The sequence below is a fragment of the Notolepis coatsorum genome, assembly GCF_963971535.1.
Source record: "Notolepis coatsorum genome assembly, chromosome: 9".
Classification (NCBI taxonomy): domain Eukaryota; kingdom Metazoa; phylum Chordata; class Actinopteri; order Aulopiformes; family Paralepididae; genus Notolepis; species Notolepis coatsorum.
In genome coordinates, this window is record NC_140173.1 from 108,321,797 (window position 1) to 108,345,441 (window position 23,645).

At 43.2% G+C, this 23,645-nt stretch overlaps 1 protein-coding gene across 1 annotated transcript in view; it reads left to right on the forward strand.

Moving 5' to 3' along the window:
- The window catches only part of LOC311234714 (echinoderm microtubule-associated protein-like 6), a gene marked incomplete at both ends in the record, with an annotated part of 200,399 nt that overhangs the window by 168,350 nt on the left and 8,404 nt on the right, over nt 1–23,645 (forward strand). The window contains 7 exon segments of the mRNA XM_084321958.1: nt 2,002–2,175; nt 2,715–2,923; nt 5,648–5,805; nt 9,439–9,553; nt 11,254–11,442; nt 12,424–12,596; nt 13,768–13,930. Of these exon segments, the coding sequence (XP_084178084.1) occupies nt 2,002–2,175; nt 2,715–2,923; nt 5,648–5,805; nt 9,439–9,553; nt 11,254–11,442; nt 12,424–12,596; nt 13,768–13,930 (1,181 nt within the window).

A 23,645-nucleotide genomic window follows, 5' to 3' on the forward strand; every position in this document is an offset into this window, starting at 1 on the left:
CACCCTTCCTTGAACATTTTAATTTTTTTTTATCTTTTTGTGTGAAGTTGCCTTTGTGTGTCTCTGGTTTGGTAGTGTGAAAATGCGCTTATTAGCATCTGATATGATGGCCCTCGTTAGCCTGTTTGAGGCAACTCACTCCAGGTTTTTTTTCATGTGTTCTTTTGCTGGCCCATTTTGTCTCCATCGCTCTCACACCAACTCAGGTGAAGTGACTGAGCTCCCAGGTAATGATCCCTCTTTAGATTGTCTCCTTTAAACCAGAGTCACAGACGCCCTGCGTCCCACACCAACCTCCAAACCCTCAGGTTCTAACGGCTAAACCCAGGACCAAAGGGCACTGTTGTAGTGTTGAAGGTATCGCTAAATTATGTATTTTTATTAGTGCTGTCAGGCGATTAAAAAAATGTATCTAATTAATTACAGGATTTGTAATTAATTAATCTAATTAATCGCATTTTAATCGCATAACCATTTTAGGCCTGATATTCTATATTCTATAATCATATTTCAAATGGCATGTGTCCGGATGGCAGAATTCAGTACTGTATCTACAAAACCTTCTGTTTAATCATCTTCCATTTATTCATTTGCTTAGATTTTTCAGGTCTGGTCAATTTTAGCATGGTGTTATTCACAGTCAAAGATAATAAAAAAAAATTATTGATATTCTCATTTGGTTCATTACAATTTACTCAAGCCTAGTAACAGACACAGTATTTCTGACACTGGGAATACATTCCCTGAGATCCATAGATATCCCTAGAATCAGATACCAAGAACATGCAAATGGGCCATATTAAATAAAAATTCTGTAAATGTGTATTCTACGTTCTTATGGAATGAATGAGATAAAAAAAAAAGTTAAAAAAAAATGTAATACATTTTGAGTAAATGTTCATAACGCGATAATTTGCTGTGTAATTAATTAATCTAATAAACGTGATAAACTGACAGCCCTAATTTTTATCGCTAGATTAGAAGTATTGACGTTTTAGGTTTAAGCAAGTGTAAGCCTATAAATCTTTCTGGTGAATATATATGCAAACTATAATGTTTTGTCATAACTGTTTAATTCGAACATATTCTGATAAATGCTGTATTTCTTGTGCTGTCCATTAACCACTATGGCCTTGATTCAAGATAAAATAGCATTTTATCGCTAGCCCTTATTGCTACTTACCAATGATGTTGTTGATTGAGAGAGTCTTTTCTCAGCACAATCCATGCTGTTCCTCATATTAGCTCCAGTTAGTTAGACACAAACCAATGCAATGGTTTGTCAATGGGAACAAGCTCCTGCCTGTACAAGCTGGCTGACAACAACTGAAATCTACTTTGTGTGCACTGTGTAGTAGATTTCAGTTGTCCGCAGTCAGGTTGTACAGGCAGTAACTCGACCCCATTGACTTTGCATTGCTTTGTGGCTACCTAGCCACTTACAGCACAATGCTTTTGTATCTTTTCCCCTTCATGATAAATGACCAGGTACTAATCATCATGCCATGAAACGTGATAATTCCTCAGACTATAACTGTGCCATAAGAATGGCATATCTCTGTTTCCCTAGTTGTCATCTGTCAGGGATTGGGGTTGGCCTTGGACTCAGGGTGGTTGTGACCTGTAGTGATCCCTCTAGGATTGTCCCATATACTCTGCTGCTCTCTGTGTTTTTGACCCTTATAGCTTGCCGTAGTAGTTGTTACCCTTGTGTTCTCCTTGGAATGGTTCAAACTATTATTCTGTTTTGAGTGTATTTTATCTACATAGTATCTTAAGAAAAAAAAACTCATAACTCTACTCTATCCATCTCTTCATCATTCTCTCTCCCTCCCTCCTTCTCTCTCTGTTTTTCTCTCATTGTCTCTAACCTCCCCCCCATTCCCCTCCTCCTCTTACCTCCTCTCCCTCTCTCTCTCCTCTCTCTCTCTCTCTCTCTCTCTCTCTCTCTCTCTCTCTCTCTCTCTCTCTCTCTCTCTCTCTCTCTCTCTCTCTCTCTAGGCACCACACCATCCATCCATGTCTGGGATGCCATGAGTAAACAGACCTTGTCCATCCTGCGCTGTCCACACACCAAAGGAGTGGGCTACGTCAACTTCAGCGCCACAGGGAAACTCCTGCTGTCTGTAGGGGTGGAGCCTGATCACACCATCACGGTCTGGCGCTGGCAAGAAGGTGAGTGGAGTAAAGGAGAAGAGAACACAGCAGAGCAGGGTAGGGTTGAGTCGTAGTAGAGCAGAGACAAGTAGAGCAGATCCAAGTCAAGTGGAGTCCAGCTGAAACCCTAACCCAGAGCCAAGTCAAGTGGAGTCGAGCTGAAACCCAACCCTAACCCTAACCCAGAGCCAAGTCAAGTGGAGTCCAGCTGAAACCCAACCCTAACCCTAACCCAGAGCCAAGTCAAGTGGAGTCGAGCTGAAACCCAACCCTAACCCTAACCCAGAGCCAAGTCAAGTGGAGTCCAGCTGAAACCCAACCCTAACCCTAACCCAGAGCCAAGTCAAGTGGAGTCGAGCTGAAACCTGCTACTCGCTGAGTCGCTGTAGGAATCAAATGATGGAACAACATTCATGTCTGGTGCTGGTAGGAACAATAGAATAGAATAAAATAGAATAGAGACAAGAAACGTCTATTTTCCATACATATTGAACCTTGCAAGAAGATAAAGATGAGTTTTTCTTGACCTACACTATTCCCTCCTCTCCCTCCTGCAGGTGGTAAAGTGACCAGTAAGGGCGGCCACCCTGACAGGATCTTTGTGGTGGAGTTCAGACCTGATTCAGACTCCCAGTTTGTCTCAGTGGGCATCAAACACATCAAGTTCTGGACGCTGGCTGGCGGCTCCCTGATGTACAAGAAGGGTGTGGTGGGAACTGTGGAGGACGCGCGCATGCAGACCATGCTCTCTGTTGCCTTCGGTGCTGTGAGTTATGGGCTTGGGTAGGGCTGGGCGATATGGCCTCTAAATGATATCACAATATTTTTTGGCTCTATCACGATACACAATATATATCGCAATATTTTGACATTTCCTCTAAAGCACTTAAAAAGGCTTGATTTAACCTTTTGATGGATACGTTCACGCAAATATGATGATCATAATAGTCCCTGCAACATATGTCTGCATTAAACCATGAAGATGCTTTCAAAAATAATTAAATGAAAAGTTTCACAATTTTTAAAAGAGTAGTCTACTGACACACTAATACAGATTTTTTTTTATTAACATCTAAGACAATTTATATAAAAACTCTTGGGTGCTTAAGACTTTTGCACAGTACTGTGTTTTCTATCCACTTTAGCCAAAAATACACACATATATACTGTATGGATGAGGGTTTGTGCAAAACATCACGATGTCCACGATACGTTTAAAAAGCGTATCGTTAATGAACTGTACCCGATATTTATTTAATATTGTCATGTTGCCCACCCCTAGCTTGGGATAGTCAACTGTGGGTTGCTTCTGTGAGTTATGGTTGGGTTGGTGTTGTGGGTTTGGGTTGGTATGGTGGTGAGGGTTGGTGTTGTGGGTTTGGGTTGGTGAGGGTTGGTGTTGTGGGTTTGGGTTGGTATGGTTGTGAGGGTTGGTGTTGTGGTTTTGGGTTGGTGAGGGTTGGTGTACAACTGAACAAGCAAAACTGTACATTGGAATATTGACAAGACCATACTTGGTAATTTACTGTACATTGGGGGGGGGTTGTGTTAGGACATTTACAGGGGCCAGTTTCGAATTGCAGTCTCCCGTAGGTGTTTTTTGAGAGTGTTTTTGAAAGTGGGTAGTGATTCACATTCCTTTACAGCTTTGGGTAGGGCGTTCCACATTGATGTGGCATAATTGCGAAACGTGTTTAGTCCCTTGTTTGAGCCGATTCTGGGTTTAACATGATTTGTGGAGCTCCCTCTGGTGTTGTGATCGTGGTATTCACTGACCTTTGTGAAGTATTTTGACATGTACATGGGTACCTTGGTCGTGTAGTGTATCTTGTAGACCAGGCCCATTGCAAGTTGCTGTACTCTGTCGTCTACGCTAAGCCATCCTAGGTTGTCAAAGTGGGCAGGGGTGAGGTGGGTTCTAGGAGTAAGGTCAAGCAGTAGTCTGACCAGTTTGTTTGAGATGTTTGTAATTTCGTTTTTAGCGCCTTTGAGGTGCTTTGGTACCATGGGGTGCAAGCATAGTCGTAGTACCCTTGAATGAGTGCTCCTGCCAGAGTCTTCAGGGTATTCTTGTTTACCAGTGAGGAGATCCGGTGCTGAGTTTGTTATTTGAACCGAAGAGAATGGACTCTGTTTTGACCATGTGTAATCATGATAGTTTGTTATCAGCGAGCCATATGCAGATTTTGCCTAGTTCTGAGCTGAGGGTTTTTTCAACCTGTAACTTGTTCTTGTCAGAGACCAGCAGGGCTGAGTCGTCCGCAAACAGGAACAAGTTGCAGTCACAAGCTGACGACATGTCATTTGCATAAATTAGGAACAGTAGCGGACCTAGTATGCTTCCTTGTGGAACACCACAGCTCACTGTGAGGGGGGGGGGGATAGGGTACCGTTTACCTCCACCATCTGCTCTCTCCCCTCCAGGTAGGATTGCATCCAGCTCACTGATAGACTATCAAAACAAATTGCTTTTAGCTTGTCAATCAGAATGGTGTGATTGACAGTGTCGAAGGCCTTTTGTAGGTCCAGCATGACCATGCCGCAGTATTTGCCCGCGTCCACCTCTTGTTTGATGTGGTCGTTTAAATAGAGAAGGCATGTGTCAGTGGAGTGGGATGTTCTGAAGCCAGATTGGAATTCGTAGATTAGATTTTTTTCCACAAGGTATTTTTCGACCTGTTCGTATACAATTTTTTCCATGACTTTCGAGATGGAGGTGAGGATAGAAACAGGGCGGTAGTTGCCAGGGTCTAATTTACTGCCTTTTTTGTGCAGGGGTGTTACTCTTGCAATTTTTAAGTCCTTGGGGACGTGTCCCTGTTTTATGGAGAGGTTTATTATGTGTGTGATGACTGGGGTGATGGCGGCTGCTGAGTCTGGAGGGGATGTTGTCATGGCCAGTGGCCTTGTTAGGTTGGAGGGCACTCAGTTTTTTGAGTACCTCATCTGTTGTTACCATTTCCAGTTTGAAGTCGTCTTTGTGGACCCCTAGGTTCTTGTAGTATGCTACTATGTGTTCTACCCCATACTGCCCTGAGTGGGAGGGTAGTTTGTTTACCAGTGTTGTGGCTATGTTTGTGAAGAAACTGTTTAAGTAATTGGCTACATCCAGCTTGTCTGTGATGAGCGTGTTGTCCGTCTTTATGTTTATGTTTGAGAATCTGGTTTTAAGTTTTTTACTGCAGCCTAGTTGGTTATTGAGTAATTTCCAAAGTTCACATGGTTTGTTTTTGTTTTCCTCGGTTTTGTCATTGATGAAATTTCTTTTTGCTGGATACTTAATTCTAGCAGATCAACAACTGTTTAGACCATGAAAACATATGACTTTAATCTCAATCTGTCCTTCACTGTCTTCTATTCTCCTCTCCTCACCTCTCCTTTCTAGAAGTGTATCCTTAGATTCACAGTAAATAAACCCAACCATCCTCTCCTCCTCTCTCTTTCTCTCTCTCTCTCTCTCTCTCTCTCTTTCCACATGTCTGTTTTTCAGAACAACCTAACATTCACAGGTGCCATAAATGGGGATGTGTATGTGTGGCGTGACCACTACTTACTGCGTGTGGTGGCTAAGGCCCACACCGGGCCCGTCTTTACCATGTACACTACGCTACGAGATGGACTCATAGTCACTGGAGGCAAGGAGAGGCCGTGAGTAATACTGCATGTGTGTGTGGATTTTGACAAGTTAACTATTAATTAGGAACCACCAATTGAGAAATTCTGCATAAAAGGTCATGGTCCTAGCTTGTCCCACGTTGACATCAAACATCTCCTCCATTAGACTGTAGGTAAAACATAGCCTAGTGGGGCTGAGATGTATACTCTGCCATTGCTGGAGCTGCTGTGGTAGCCTGTATAGAGGTCCCTCTGCCTGCATCTACTTTGCCCTGCTGTATTACTGCAGTATTGTAGCAGCAGCTCATTAAACATATAAAAAGTGGGACTTTGACATCAGTAAATTTTCTGATCCTGTGTAGAGGAACAGCTGAGTGTGACTATTCTTTCTTTTTGCATTTGTGGGTCATTTCACTTCTTTTATTAATGAAAATATATAGTAATGGGAAGCTCCTTGAATGCAGCAGAATGTTTATTAAAGCTATAGTTGTGCACAGAATTAAACAGGCACCAAGAAGCCAGGAACACAGATGGCTGTAGATATACATAAAGTGGTAGCAATGCATTTCAAACTAGTGTTCTTCCTCAGGCAGCATTGAACTAGTGTTCTTCTTCAGGCAGCATTGAACTAGTGTTCTTCTTCAGGCAGCATTGAACTAGTGTTCTTCTTCAGGTAGCATTGAACTAGTGTTCTTCTTCAGGCAGCATTGAACTAGTGTTCTTCTTCAGGCAGCATTGAACTAGTGTTCTTCTTCAGGCAGCATTGAACTAGTGTTCTTCTTCAGGCAGCATTGAACTAGTGTTCTTCTTCAGGCAGCATTGAACTAGTGTTCTTCTTCAGGCAGCATTGAACTAGTGTTCTTCTTCAGGCAGCATTGAACTAGTGTTCTTCTTCAGGCAGCATTGAACTAGTGTTCTTCTTCAGGCAGCATTGAACTAGTGTTCTTCTTCAGGTAGCATTGAACTAGTGTTCTTCTTCAGGCAGCATTGAACTAGTGTTCTTCTTCAGGCAGCATTGAACTAGTGTTCTTCTTCAGGCAGCATTGAACTAGTGTTCTTCTTCAGGCAGCATTGAACTAGTGTTCTTCTTCAGGCAGCATTGAACTAGTGTTCTTCTTCAGGCAGCATTGAACTAGTGTTCTTCTTCAGGCAGCATTGAACTAGTGTTCTTCCTCAAACCGCTTTGAACTAGTGTTCTTCTTCAGGCAGCATTGAACTAGTGTTCTTCCTCAGGCAGCATTGAACTAGTGTTCTTCTTCAGGCAGCATTGAACTAGTGTTCTTCCTCAGGCAGCATTGAACTAGTGTTCTTCCTCAGGCAGCATTGAACTAGTGTTCTTCCTCAGGCAGCATTGAACTAGTGTTCTTCCTCAGGCAGCATTGAACTAGTGTTCTTCCTCAGGCAGCATTGAACTAGTGTTCTTCCTCAGGCAGCATTCCAAGGAGGAAGGTAAAACACGTTCCTCCTTCCGTGGCAATAATATCTCCCGTCCTTCACATATCCGTGAGAGGGGGGGTGATATCTGCCACAGTATGTAATAATAATAATAATAACTTTATTTGTATAGCACTTTTCATACAGAGGTTGCAGTTCAAAGTGCTTCACAACAGTAAAAATACAGGCATGGGTGAGCATAGCAGGGTATGGTAAATCACAGTGTTTCACATTAGGATCTAGCATCCTAATAGGCTCTCTATTCAGTAATACAAATAATAAAGTAGTTTAAAATGATTAAGTTTAAAAATAGTCTAAAAATTATAAAATAGAACGGACATACAACAACAGTAAAAAATTTAAATAGCAAGGTTACAGTAAAAAGTGTGAAAAATAGTTTAAAATGATTCAGTTTAAAAATAGTCATATAACCGACACATTCATTTGATAGGCAGTGTAAAATAAGATAAAATTTGCATAGAAAAGTAGGCAGGGTAAGAATAGTGCAGGTAAGTCATTGAAATGCCTGAGCAAAGAGATAGGTTTTAAGCTGTCTTTTGAAGATGTCTAGCGAGTTGGCTTCCCTGATGTTTTGGTAGTTTGTTCCACAGTTTTGGGGCATAGTTGATAAAGGCTGCATTACTGATCCTCTTTTGACTGTTTCTGGGAGCCTCTAGTAGTCCAGCAGCTTATGATCGCAGTGTTCTTGCTGGCGTGTAATTTATTAGAGTGTTGGTGATGTAGCTAGGTCCCTGTCCATTTAGAGCTTTGTATGTAAGGAGAAGGACCTAAAAGTAAATTCTAAATGTTACAGGAAGCCAGTGTAAAGCAGCTAGGCTGCGGTTACACCTTTCGTATCATTTCGTATTGTTTTCTTATACGTATCGCCGCGTATCGCCGCGACGTCATGCGCCTCGAGTCACACTTTCGTTTTTTCCCGTTTTTGTCAGCCGAGCACACTGATGTAGTACACTGCCAAAGCAGTAGGTGGCAGTAGGTGGCAAACATGAAGGCAATTTCAACCAATCAGAACGAATGTGCCAATACACTTCCTGGTGGAAGCTCCAGCAAAGAAAATGTCAATAAGGCAGGCGCCTATGCCGCGCCACCATCTTGCCTATTTACTCAATGCAGCAATAATTTTTCAGCAAAGCCTAATAAAAGTGCAATAAACAAAACGGATACATTCACTGTGTGTTCTGCCTGTCATTTGTTGATGAAACAAAACTAACATCAACACAAGTGACCACCAAGAGCGGATAGTTTAGTCTAAAAAACGATCGGTAGCATTGTTAGCTGCATGCTAACGTCAATGGAGTATGCCATTATAACAATATAGCATTGTGGCTAGAAGCTAACGTTAGCTCACGCTACTTAGCCAGCATCAAAACTGATGATATCGCGAGCTATCAGTAGTTAGATAACATTAGAGACAACGCTGTGTGTATTAAACAAAGGTGAATAGATGACTGGGCCATTTTGTTTAATGCTTGTTAAGTTGAAAGAGGAACTCTGAGCTAACAGGGTCTGAATCCTGATAGCTCACGTTAGCCAGCTGCTCATGCAATCGGTAATGCTAGCAGAATGAATGGATGTAAACTTTATTTAACATATTGCATATGGGTACAATACAATACGGCTCAATACAAACAATTGTTAAGGGGATGCAGACTGTTGTAGCTTGGACTGGGGTCCTTATAACAATAACTTGACAACACATGGTAGCTGAAGCTATTTGGGACACGGAGCTCTGCCTCTGTCCCAAACACACACACTGTTGTCACCGGAAGGGCACGCAGATGGTATCTACTGCGCATGGGCGTTTTCGCAACAACTGCTCCGTGCTGACTACACGCTGTTGTCGAAGCGTTTTTTTTGCGTATCTCCAAACGCAAACACAATTTTGCGTTTCAGCCGTATCCACAAAAAAACGCCAAAAAACGCATTTCTGTGTAGATAGGACATCAAACGTCGTCAAAAACGTATAAAAAAAACGCCAGGAATACACTAGTCTAACCATAGCCTTAGGACTGGACTAATGTGCTCTCTCCTTTTGGTTCTAGTTAGCATGTAATGTATGTAATGTATGTGTTCCAGTGGAAGGTAATGCTTGTTGTTGTGCACCAGGTGTTAAATGCTCACTCACACCTGAATTACCTCTGTGTGTGTGTGTGTGTGTGTGTGTGTGTGTGTGTGTGTGTGTGTGTGTGTGTGTGTGTGTGTGTGTGTCAGTACTAAGGAGGGTGGGGCAGTGAAGCTGTGGGACCAGGAGATGAAGAGGTGTCGGGCGTTCCAGCTGGAGACCGGACAACAGGTGGAGTGTGTCCGCTCTGTCTGCAGAGGAAAGGTAAGGCCACTGTGTGTGTGTTAGTATGACGTGTGTGTGTAATGATTAGATGGGGCCTACTCTGCTGTTTACGTGTGTACACATGTGTGTAGGTGTATGTGTGTCTATAACTGTCTATATAGATTTGTCTGTATTCTAAATGTTTTGACGAGTCCCTCTTCAACACAAAGTATAATCTTTATAAAGTATAAAACTAAGAACAAGCTGCAGTTTCACGACAAATTCTACAAATAATACGGGTAGAATCCACTTTTCTGAATATGACAGAAGAAAATTATAATTCACAATTGTTTGGGCCTGGCTAGCTATAACCATTCTTTTGCTCTCTCTCTCTCTCTCTCTCTCTCTACCTCCATGGCATTAATGGAGCTTGTAGAGGAAATAACGGACGGTATAGAGAGAAATAAATATGTATTAGGAATATTCATTGACCTAAAAAAAATGCTTTTGATACAATAGATCATGAGATTTTACTGAAAAGGATGGACAGGTTTGGTGTCAGAGGGGGTTGCTCTAGACTGGCTGAAAAGCTATATTAGTAACAGGCAGCAATTTGTTCTGATGGGTCAGCACAAGTCACAATGCTTAAACATTACCTGTGGTGTTCCACAGGGGTCAGTATTGGGACCCAAATTGTTAATTTTATACATAAATGATAAAGTATCTGACATACTGAAACTTGTTGTCTTTGCGGATGACACAAACATTGTATGACCTTCAGCAGATTTTAGAAGTGGCAAACATAGAAATGGACAAATTAAAAGGTTGGTTCGACACAAATAAGTTATCACTCAATTTGAAAAAACAACAACTTCATGATATTTGGAAATTGTCAAATAAACACTGATCCTCAGCTGAAAATTGATAATGTAAAAATTGAGAGAGTATATACAAACACGTTTCTAGGGGTCTTAATAGACCACAAACTCTGCTAGAAACCCCATATAAAATATTTGTGTTCAAAGTTAGCGAGAAGTATTGGTATACTGGGCAAGACTAGATATATCCTGAATCAGAAAACTCTATATACATTATATTGCACACTCATTGTACCATATCTATCATATTGTGTTGAAACCTAAAAGCAACTTACAAAAGATATGCACACTGCAAAAAAGAGCCATATGGACATCATGGTAGATATTTAGATCACACAAATAGTCTGTTTGTAAGGAGTCAAACATTAAAATTCATGGACTTAATCAAATTCAAATCTGCACAAATTATGTTTCTGGCAATAAAAAACAAATGACCAAGCTACATTCAAAAAAATGTCATGGCTAGAGAGAGTGTTTATAATTTTAGAGGGACATTAGCTTTAAAACAACCTACGGTACGTACAACTCTTAAAAGTATGTGCATTGCAGTTTGTGGGGTATCACTCTGGAATGGTCTGGATGCGAGTATAAAATTTAAAAACAAAAAGGTCCATACGTGCTTGTTTATAGCTACCTTTAAATATATTGATATTTTTGCGTAAACTTGTTTTATGTTTCGATGTTCGAGACAAATAAAAATCAAATCAAATCTCTTTCTTTCTCTCTCTCTCTCTCTCTCTCTCTCTCTCTCCTATCTCTCTCTCTCTCTCTCGCTGTCTCTCTCTCACACTCTCTCTCCTGCCTGTTCTCTCCCTCTTTCTCTTTCTTTCTCTCTTTCTCCCTATTTCTCTCTCTCTCTCTTGCCCTCTCTCTCTCCTCCAGGGTAAGATCTTGGTGGGGACTAAGGATGGAGAGATCATCGAGGTAGGAGAGAAGAATGCAGCGTCTAACATCTTGATGAACGGTCACACTCAGGGGGAGATCTGGGGTCTGGCCACACACCCCTCCAAAGACATCTGCACTTCCGCCAGTGATGACGGGACCATCCGCATCTGGGACCTGGCTGACAAGGTAGGGGGATGAGGACACACACACAACACACCACCAGTTGAACTTCTCTGCTCACATCGCAGCGACAACCAGAACCTGCAGATTCCTCCTGAGCAACGTCAGAAGGATCCGCCCTTCCTGACAAAAGAAGCCACCCAACTCCTCATCCATTCAACAGTCATCTCCCGCCTCGACTACTGCAACGCACTGCTCGAGGGCCTCCCAGCCACCGCCACCAAGCCTCTTCAACTCATTCAAAACGCAGCGGCCCGCCTGATCTCAAACCTACCGAAGTCGGCCCATGTCACCCCACTTCTTAGGGACCTGCACTGGCTCCCCATTGCTGCACGAATCCGCTTCAAGGCCCTCGACCTAGCATACTGTGCGGCAAAGGGAACCGCTCCCGCCTACCTCCGGTCAATGGTCTCTAACTACACACCCTCAAGACCCCTACGCTCTGCATCTTCTGGCCGCCTCAGACCTACTCCTATCCAAGCTCCGGGAGGGTCATCAAAGAGAAGTCGCCTATTCTCAGTCCTTGCCCCACAATGATGGAATGAACTACCCACCCCAGTTAGGACAACCGAATCCCGTCCAATCTTTCGCCGTCGACTAAAGACGCACTTCTTCAACCATTATCTGAAATAATAATAAATATATATTTTTTTTTAAATAAATCTAACCCTAACTAACCTTACTGTCATGCACTTGTCCTAATAAACTAACCTACACTGTAACACGCAACACTTTGATGAATATTGTTACTCAGCTGATAGAGTTGTACCCTTCCTGATGACCTGTCGCACAGAACTTGTAAGTCGCTTTGGATAAAAGCGTCAGCTAAATGACTAAATGTAAATGTAAAACACACTCTCTCTCTCTCTCTCTCTCTCTCTCTCTCTCTCTCTCTCTCTCTCTCTCTCTCTCTCTCTCTCTCTCTCTCTCTGTCAGCTAAATGACAACATGTTAAACATGTATCTCTCTCTATCTCTCTGTGTGTAGAAACTGTTAAACAAGGTGTCTCTGGGCCACCCTGCTAAGTGTACCAGTTACAGCCCAGATGGAGAGATGGTGTCGGTTGGGATGAAGAACGGAGAATTCATCATCCTCCTCACCAACTCACTGAAGATGTGGGGCAAGAAACGAGACCGCAGCGCTGCAATACAGGACATACGGTAGGAGAGAGAGCGAGAGAGAGACAGGGAGAGAGCGTCCCTACCTCTGGTTGTTCATTTCTATCTGCGGTGGGGATATGATTCATCCCCCCTTCTGGTAGTCTATACACTATCGCAAATTTTTGCATTGACAGAACTGCTGTGTGTGTGTGTGTGTGTGTGTGTGTGTGTGTGTGTGTGTGTGTGTGTGTGTGTGTGTGTGTGTGTGTGTGTGTGTGTGTGTGTGTGTGTGTGTGTGTGTGTGTGTGTGTGTGTGTGTGTGTGTGTGTGTGTGTGTGTGTGTGTGTGTGTGTGTGTGTGTGTGTGTGTGTGTGTGTGTGTGTGTGTGTGTGTGTGTGTGTGTGTGTGTGTGTGTGTGTGTGCGTGCGTGCGTTGTGACGAGCCTGGTGGGGTTCAGACTCGCCAAACTAATTTGAATGTCCACACAAGAGCAATATCAATCAATAAGAATATTTATTGAATAAGGGCAGAATTCAGTTCGATAGGCAAGAGAATGATCGTAATACAGTCCGATGGTCAAAAACACAAACAGGCTCTCGTACACAAAAAGAGATTGTTCAATACTCAGAGTAGTCGTCCGGTCCAGGGTCAGTACACAAAGGGGTTTCTCAGCCAGTCTAGGGTCCAGTACACAATGAACACCTTCTCACCTTCACCTCTCCTCTCACTACCTCTCACTTTACACTCTGAATATCTCAATCTCTCTCTCTGTGTCACAACTCCAACCTCACCTCCACTCAACTTACCTCTGACTAACCTAGTGTATTTGTAGTGTGTGTGTCTGGGGCGTGTGCACGTGAGATGTGGGTGAACTAATGATGCACAGGTGTGTTCTATCAGTACTAATCAGCTACCTAATTGTTCCTACTCCTTCCGTGGCAATAATATCTCCTGTCCTTCACATATCCGTGAGAGGGGGGGTGATATCTGCCACAGTATGTATGTAATGTACGTGTTCCAATGGAAGGTAATGCTTGTTGTTGTGCACCAGGTGTTAAATGCTCACTCACACCTGAATTACCTGTGTGTGTCTATGTCTGTGTCTGTGCGTGCGTGTGTTTGCATGTATGTACCTACGTACATATACTTTTGCGTATGCACATGCGCTCCTGCATGTGCGTGCCTGTTGTCATTATTGTGTGTGTACGTGCTGGCTCTCTCCTCTCTCCAGGTTCAGCCCAGATAAGCGTCTGCTGGCGGTAGGATCAGTGGAGAGCACTGTTGACCTTTACGACCTGACGTTAGGCCCCTCCCTCAACAGACTGGGCTACTGTAAAGACATCGCCAGCTTCGTTATCCAGATGGACTTCTCTGCTGACAGCAGGTTCATAGAGGTATGGAGACACAGTAGATCATGTTACGGTAAATGTGGGTCAAAAGTCATTTTGCACATTCCCTCTCAAGTCAGTAAACGTGACATTTCTTTTACGCAAATAATCTGTTAATAAAGCTGTAATACAGTGAAAACGTGAAAACTTTTATGTCCTTATCTGATTCAGTTTCCACATCTTCTTACACATGTTTTTTTGTAAACCTAACCCTGACCTTAACACAATAATTGCCAAAAACGAGAATTCTCGTTTCTATGCCCCAACCGTTCAGTGCCATAAACGAAGATTCTCGTTTCTGGGTCGTTTGTCCTTTTTTTTTAATTTTAATACCCTATTCAATCTCAGGAAGCTGTGTGTTGCCTGAAAAATGCACAGTGGGAATCCGAAGATGCAGTACCGGCCGCATCCTACCAGGCGGCGGTATCAAGCACCATTTCTAACATTGTATCCTGGGCTGTGGGATGACCACAGGTCTCGGATTACATTTTGTCTTCTCTGGGAGGCGCACAGTTCTGTCGGTTACATTGAAGCCCGTCAACTATGCCCGATCCGTATGTTATAGTCGTTTATGCCGTCAAGCAAATGGGCATTGGATCTACCAGATGGTGATCAAGAAATTGGAATATTCTTTTTGGATTACTCCCGGCCGAAGGTAAGGGCGATTTGACGCCAATTCTAGCTTGATCCTGCAATGCTTTCATAGCGATCGGGCTGATAACCGTTTTTAGTGTTCAATGCGAATGCCGTTACTGACGATCGAATAATCAGAAACAACCCCCCCCCCCCCTTTCATGCATTCATGATGGAACATAATACCTATGATGTAGATTTGAATTCGGAACAATAGCGGGTTCAGGCAAGGAACGCTAGCATCTACAATGTAATCGACGTGTAGGGCTATAACTCAGCATTTCATGAAGTAAGCGAGACCGCTCTAAAACCATACTTATATTCACCACGGTATAACACGGGAACGTATGGATGGGAAAAAAATTCTTTTTTGCATCTTGACCGGGAGAAACCCAGTGTCAAATGACTATAGTACTGTATCCATAGCTATAATATAGAATATGGTTATAGCTCTACAAACAAGGTGACCGATTACATTGGTTTAATGGGTGGCATGAGGCAATGCCTTCCCGGAAGAGGCGTGGCATGGAATGTGTTAAAGGAACACGCTAACATTATGGGAAATGTGCTTACCATCTTCTCCAGAGGCAGACAAGAAGATGGATACCCATCTCCTCTCTGTGCGCATTAATGGAAGGGGATACGAACCACTGCGAGAGAGGTGTTTTTGGCCAACAGCTAAGCTAGTGGTCCATATCCGCTTCCATTCATTTTGTGCTAAGCTGGACTAGCTCGCAGCCGGATAGCTTTCTACTAAGGGTTTAACGGTACATATGATGTATTCGTACCTAAGCGTTTCTGTACAGGACCTTCGGTTCAGTACACGCTGTGTACCGAACAAATACAACGTTATTTTAACCACTAATGGAATGCACATGCAGAATAATTTTTTTGTGTGCAGAACTAAATTCAAAACTCCAAGTTCACCCCAAGCTGGCGATGTCTTTACACACTAGGGCTGTCCAAGACTAAGGATTTGGATAGTCGACTATGATTGGCCAAAATTTGCCGTTAGTCGAATATTAGCCAAAAAAACTAAACAAAAATGTACTTTTTATTTTTTTTTTTTTTTTTATCATTCCATTTGGGCTGTGGGGGTGCTTAATGTCTGAAGGAGTCGACTGAAGGCTTCTTGTCCTCTGCAAAAGCATGCAATTGGTCCACTGATGGATACATCTTGATATTTGTCTAGTCTAGTGTGTTCATTAGATGGGTGAAATCCTCTTTCAGTGCCTCTGTGCCTGTTTTCGTAGGCAGTTAGCCTCTGGTATGCGTGCCATTAGCGTTAGCCATGCTTCTAGGCCTCTTTTCTTTTGGAAAGAATGATAAAAAAAATAAAATAAAAAATGTATAATATATTTTTTCTTTTCTTTTTGTATTCGACTAAGAGGTTGGCAGTTGACTACGGCTCCTTTCGACCGATTAGTCGACTAATCGACTAATAGGGGTCAGCCATATTACACACACACACGCACACCCTCTCTCTCAGTGCGTCAGGAGGATTGGTGCTAGATTGAGAAGGGGCTGTATCTCGGAGATCAAATTAATGAGAGTTTACGGCATATAGAACGGACATTCATACGCACCTCTGAACAAGGTGTGATGAACATAAAGCGATATCCCATTCCTTGGCATGAAATGGGAAATAGTAATCAAACCATTAGGGACCTCCATGATGCTTCTTTCTCTATTCAATAAAGTTTTACCCTGAGGGATGATTTACAATAAAGTGCTAAAAACTGAAAAGTAGGCTACTTACATTCTTGACGCTAGAACTCCCAAGATAGCGTTAGCATAAAAAAAGAAGGTAGGCCAGGTGTAGTTTACATAGCTTGCATACAACTTTGTCTCGAGGTTCCACAAAATCCGAAGTATTTCCAACCGGGGCTTGAGATTGCTCAGAGTGCAAATCACTGTCTTCACGACCTTGTTCATTTGTTACTACACGTTATTCAGCTCAATGAAAGTGAAAGTGTCTCCTATCAGTCATGCAGCGCATTCAGGCCCACGACCACAGGGCATTTTTTCCCCCAATCTAATATAATTATAATTTTTTTTTTTTTATATATATATGTCGATTATTCATTTGAATATAGAATATTCGTTGACAGCCCTACTCAACAGTAATACTACATCAACCCTGAGTGGAACATGGAATGAAATTTAGCCTTGCTGACATCACATCTAACCCTAAGCTAATGAGGAGCATCCGATTCATGTAATCTTGCATATAATATAAATAATGTCCGCTCTACTAACACTACATTCAGATTTATTCATGCTCAGGGTTGTATCTGTTTAGATACAGTTTAGCTTAGTACAGTCTAGTCCAGGGTTCCTTAAACTATGAATTGGGCCCTGTGCTGTAATGGCCTGTCTGTGGTGGGTCTCCCTCCCCACTTGCTTAGAGTGGCAGTATGTTTTAATGGGAGTCTCAGGGTGTCGGGTCTTCCCTGGTGACAGTAGCTCTGGTAGACCTATCATGTCACAGCCTGGCCTGGTTCTACACCTCACTATATATAGACACACTCTTATATGGCTACTCAGCAGCATTTATAGATCCTCTGTCTATCTATCACTCTCTGTCTGTCTGTCTGTCTGTCTGTCTGTCTGTCTGTCTGTCTGTCTGTCTGTCTGTCTGTCTGTCTGTCTGTCTGTCTGTCTGTCTGTCTGTCTGTCTGTCTGTCTGTCTGTCTGTCTGTCTGTCTGTCTGTCTGTCTGTCTGTCTGTCTGTCTGTCTGTCTGTCTGTCTGTCTGTCTGTCTGTCTGTCTGTCTGTCTGTCTGTCTGTCTGTCTGTCTGTCTGTCTGTCTGTCTGTCTGTCTGTCTGTCTGTCTGTCTGTCTGTCTGTCTGTCTGTCTGTCTGTCTGTCTGTCTGTCTGTCTGTCTGTCTGTCTGTCTGTCTGTCTGTCTGTCTGTCTGTCTGTCTGTCTGTCTGTCTGTCTGTCTGTCTGTCTGTCTGTCTGTCTGTCTGTCTGTCTGTCTGTCTGTCTGTCTGTCTGTCTGTCTGTCTGTCTGTCTGTCTGTCTGTCTGTCTGTCTGTCTGTCTGTCTGTCTGTCTGTCTGTCTGTCTGTCTGTCTGTCTGTCTGTCTGTCTGTCTGTCTGTCTGTCTGTCTGTCTGTCTGTCTGTCTGTCTGTCTGTCTGTCTGTCTGTCTGTCTGTCTGTCTGTCTGTCTGTCTGTCTGTCTGTCTGTCTGTCTGTCTGTCTGTCTGTCTGTCTGTCTGTCTGTCTGTCTGTCTGTCTGTCTGTCTGTCTGTCTGTCTGTCTGTCTGTCTGTCTGTCTGTCTGTCTGTCTGTCTGTCTGTCTGTCTGTCTGTCTGTCTGTCTGTCTGTCTGTCTGTCTGTCTGTCTGTCTGTCTGTCTGTCTGTCTGTCTGTCTGTCTGTCTGTCTGTCTGTCTGTCTGTCTGTCTGTCTGTCTGTCTGTCTGTCTGTCTGTCTGTCTGTCTGTCTGTCTGTCTGTCTGTCTGTCTGTCTGTCTGTCTGTCTGTCTGTCTGTCTGTCTGTCTGTCTGTCTGTCTGTCTGTCTGTCTGTCTGTCTGTCTGTCTGTCTGTCTGTCTGTCTGTCTGTCTGTCTGTCTGTCTGTCTGTCTGTCTGTCTGTCTGTCTGTCTGTCTGTCTGTCTGTCTGTCTGTCTGTCTGTCTGTCTGTCTGTCTGTCTGTCTGTCTGTCTGTCTGTCTGTCTGTCTGTCTGTCTGTCTGTCTGTCTGTCTGTCTGTCTGTCTGTCTGTCTGTCTGTCTGTCTGTCTGTCTGTCTGTCTGTCTGTCTGTCTGTCTGTCTGTCTGTCTGTCTGTCTGTCTGTCTGTCTGTCTGTCTGTCTGTCTGTCTGTCTGTCTGTCTCTCTCTCTCTCTCTCTCTCTCTCTCTCTCTCTCTCTCTCTCTCTCTCTCTCTCTCTCTCTCTCTCTCTCTCTCTCTCTCTCTCTATGTCTGCTTCTCTCTCTCAACTTTTGAACAATGTATTGAATGATCGGGAGAAATGCAGCCCGGAGCCGACAGACGAGAGCAAAGTGCAGCGACATGCATGCCTCTCTCTCTGTCTGTGTTTGTCTCTCTCTGTGTGTCTGTCTGTCTGTCACTCACTCACTCACTCACTCACTCACTCACTCACTCACTCACTCACTCACTCACTCACTCACTCACATACATACATACATAGTTACGCACCCCAGTAGGGAGATGCAACACAAGGCCACAGACAGGGTAGGTGAGGGTGCAGTGACACAAAATCCAGGAGACGATTTGCAAAATAATAATATATATTTCACAAAAACACAAATCAGCATCACAGAGAGCAAGGAGGACTTACCAGTGAGCACCAAATTAAATATCAAAAGCAAATTAAAGCCCACCCCCCCTTACAGGCGCGGACGCCCAAAAGTACAGGTGGCGGTGCTCACTTCTAAGGCTGGTGTCTTTAACAGTAGGTCACCTACGTGATGCAAAATGTAGACCCAGGGTATCTTCCTGTCCTCAATGTCCCTGTGTGCGAAACAAAAGATTAATACACAAGAAAAACAATCACCATAGGCTGGGTGACACAAGGGAAACAAATATACAAAGGGTTAATACAGAAATGTACAGAAAACTAAAGAACACCAAAACACAATGAAGTGAACCAGAGCTTTCACCAGCTCTACCAAATGTACCTATACCTGGACGCGTCTATGCCAAATACAACGCAGTTCGGTTTCCAGGTTCCTCTGATTGGCCACTAAGCCCACGTGACCACGCCTAGCACGCCCCCCTTATCCCTTATCTTCTTCCGAGGCGGCTCGTTCTTATTAATCCCTAATGTCATGTATGTTGTGTATGTCATAAATGTCGATATGAATTGAAAATGGGGGACCCTGATGTAAACAAGACAAACGTCTTTCTCTGGTCTGCATCCCTAATGTCATGTATGTTGTGTATGTCATAAATGTCGATATGAATTGAAAATGGGGGACCCTGATGTAAACAAGACAAACGTCTTTCTCTGGTCTGCATCCCCTTAACAATTGTGTGTATTGAGCCGTACTGTATTGTACCCATTCTGCAATCTGTTAAATAAAGTTTTCATTCATTCATTCATTTCTCCCCCACTACTCCCAAAAGTAACACTAAATAGATAAAGTACAACAACGCCAGACTCAAGAAACTGTGTTCCCTTTGGAGAAATTAATGAATGAATGAATGAAAACTTTATTTAACAGATTGCAGAATGGGTACAAAATACAGTACGGCGCAATACACACAATTGTTAAGGGGATGCAGACCAGAGAAAGACGTTTGTCTTGTTTACATCAGGGTCCCCCATTTTCAATTCATATCGACATTTATGACATACACAACATACATGACATTAGGGATTAATAAGAACGAGCCGCCTCGGAAGAAGACGGCCGCTGCTGCTGAAACCACCGCCTCGCGTCGCCTCGCTGGCTCTTCCGCTTCACAGCGCGGCAGCGGGAGATAAGGGGGGCGTGCTAGGCGTGGTCACGTGGGCTTAGTGGCCAATCAGAGGAACCCGGAAACCGAACTGCGTTGTATTTGGCTACCTGGACATCTCTACCTGGACATCTCTACCTGTACATCTCTACCAACAACCAGAGCTTTTACCTCTGAAGAGCCACTGCTCTATATACCTAAGAACCAGAGCTTTTACCTCTGAAGAGCCACTGCTCTATATACCTAAGAACCAGAGCTTTTACCTCTGAAGAGCCACTGCTCTATATACCTAAGAACCAGAGCTTTTACCTCTGAAGAGCCACTGCTCTATATACCTAAGAACCAGAGCTTTTACCTCTGAAGAGCCACTGCTCTATATACCTAATGACCAGAGCTTTTACCTCTGAAGAGCCACTGCTCTATATACCTAAGAACACACAGAATTATCACCAAATACACAGAGAGACACCCACCACCACAATGAGCCAAAAGAGCTGCACACAAAATGGGTATATGAAGGGAGAGTGGATGTTGATTGCAGAATCAGCTTCACCTGCCGTTGCACTGGGGTGAGTTGCTGATTGACCAGCTGCTGCTGCAACTGGGACTGGGAGACACCTGAGAATGGGATATGTTACACAGGAGGGAGACAAAAACAGAACAACCAAAACATGCCTATATACCCACACACAACAGATAACATACATTACTCCCTCTATATACATACATAAGGACACCGTCCGTAACATACATACATAATACATACATACATACATACATACATACATACATACATACATACATACATACATACATACATACATACATACATACATACATACATACATACATACATACATACATACATACATACATACATACATACAACAGTACACACACACTGAGAGATGTGGGGAGATCTCTCTCTCTCCCTCCTTATATTATGTGTGCAATAACACCATGTACAGTATAAAGCTTGTGCCTCAACAGCTGTGCCTCATCCTCATGGTTTGAAGTGAGACCATTGTCTCTTGTGAGTCTGCTGACCCTAACCTGACCAGTCCTGTGCTACATGGGAGGAACCCCGGTGGCTGTTTTGGGATTGGAATATGTCCCGTGCTTCTCCAGAGTGTCAAATAGTGTCAAATAGCAGGCTGGGTTTCACTCATCCTCCCCTGTCCTTGAAGGCATGCTCACGGTCACTTCCTCTCACGCTGGTTTGAATAATGCATTGTATTAAAAGTCATTTATCATGTTTATACCAAACATTACTTTTTAGTGTCACATGCATACGTTGATTCAGAAAACTGGTTCAGAGAATCTATTGGGATGAAACGTTGAGATGAAACATCTCTTGCACACCTATTTTTAAACACCTTCAAGTGCCTGGATACCTGGATCTGTGTTTCACTGAAGAAAACCGAGTGTTTTTGCTTACTTCAGAAATAAAGGTTTATGTGTAATCATGGTCCAATGTGCTCAATTCCATGACCCGCATAGGCCTTCAAAGACAGCTGTAGTATTTCAAAATAATCTGACTATTTGAGATATGAGGTTTTCATCTAACTGCAGTGGTTAGTTAGTTAGTTAGTTAGTTAGTTAGTTAGTTAGTTAGTTAGTTAGTTAGTTAGTTAGTTAGTTAGTTAGTTGGTTGGTTGGTTGGTTGGTTGGTTGGTTGGTTGGTTGGTTGGTTGGTTGGTTGGTTGGTTGGTTGGTTGGTTGGTTGGTTGGTTGGTTGGTTGGTTGGTTGGTTGGTTGGTTGGTTGGTTGGTTGGTTGGTTGGTTGGTTGGTTGGTTGGTTGGTTGGTTGGTTGGTTGGTTGGTTGGTTGGTTGGTTGGTTGGTTGGTTGGTTGGTTGGTTGGTTGGTTGGTTGGTTGGTTGGTTGGTTGGTTGGTTGGTTGGTTGGTTGGTTGGTTGGTTGGTTGGTTGGTTGGTTGGTTGGTTGGTTGGTTGGTTGGTTGGTTGGTTGGTTGGTTGGTTGGTTGGTTGGTTGGTTGGTTGGTTGGTTGGTTGGTTGGTTGGTTGGTTGGTTGGTTGGTTGGTTGGTTGGTTGGTTGGTTGGTTGGTTGGTTGGTTGGTTGGTTGGTTGGTTGGTTGGTTGGTTGGTTGGTTGGTTGGTTGGTTGGTTGGTTGGTTGGTTGGTTGGTTGGTTGGTTGGTTGGTTGGTTGGTTGGTTGGTTGGTTGGTTGGTTGGTTGGTTGGTTGGTTGGTTGGTTGGTTGGTTGGTTGGTTGGTTGGTTGGTTGGTTGGTTGGTTGGTTGGTTGGTTGGTTGGTTGGTTGGTTGGTTGGTTGGTTGGTTGGTTGGTTGGTTGGTTGGTTGGTTGGTTGGTTGGTTGGTTGGTTGGTTGGTTGGTTGGTTGGTTGGTTGGTTGGTTGGTTGGTTGGTTGGTTGGTTGGTTGGTTGGTTGGTTGGTTGGTTGGTTGGTTGGTTGGTTGGTTGGTTGGTTGGTTGGTTGGTTGGTTGGTTGGTTGGTTGGTTGGTTGGTTGGTTGGTTGGTTGGTTTTATGTGATGGTAAAATACCTGCAGGGTAACTAGAGGAAGTGAATGTGACACGTGGCACAGGATGCTATTAATATACAACCACTATCACAGTGCCACTGTGTCTCTATGTTGTGGCTTAACATCATGTGAACGACGCCCACTGGTCATATTCTCATTGTTAGCTTATCCTGGTACTTATAAACACACACCGCCTCATAGACAAAACCACTGAGTATCCTGAATAATGTTGGAATATGAATAGAGAGAGAGAGAGAGAGAGAGAGAGAGAGAGAGAGAGAGAGAGAGAGAGAGAGAGATTCATATGACAGATGTATTAATAGAGACCCCCCCCTGTCCTCTCATTACTGTATCTAACACTGCCAGGACCTGTAGTGAGGAGAATGTCACGGGTGTATGATGTAAATGCACTAGGGCTGACCCCTATTAGTCGACTAATCGGTCGAAAGGAGCCGTAGTCGACTGGCCAACCTCTTAGTCGAATATAATAAAAAAAAAAATACAAAAAACAAAAAAAACAAAAAAAATTATCATTCTTTCCAAAAGAAAAGAGGCCTAGAAGCGTGGCTAACGCTAATAGCACGCATACCAGAGGCTAACTGCCTATGAAAACAGGCACAGAGGCACTGAAAGAGGATTTCACCCATCTAATGAACATACTAGACTAGACAAATATCAAGATGTATCCATCAGTAAACCAATTGCATGCTTTTGCAGAGGACAAGAAGCCTTCAGTCGACTCCTTCAGACATTAAGCACCCCACACAGCCCAAATGGAATGGTAAAAAAAAAATAAAAAAAAAAAAAAAAAAATTTGTTGACCAATAGTCGACTAACGGCAAATTTTGGCCAATCATAGTCGACCATCCAAATCCTTAGTCGGGGACAGCCCTAAAATGCACAAACACATACACACACACACGTACGTAATGTACATACATACACACTCACACAGACAGACAAACACACATACATACACACACACGTACGTACTGTACATACATACACACTCACACAGACATACATACTGTACATACATACATACATTACATACATACAGTACATAGGGCATATCGGTATATGTACATGAGTTATTTACAGAGCATGGTAGGACATGCTAGGTCCTGTGGTAGTGCAATACACTGTTAGCTACGGAT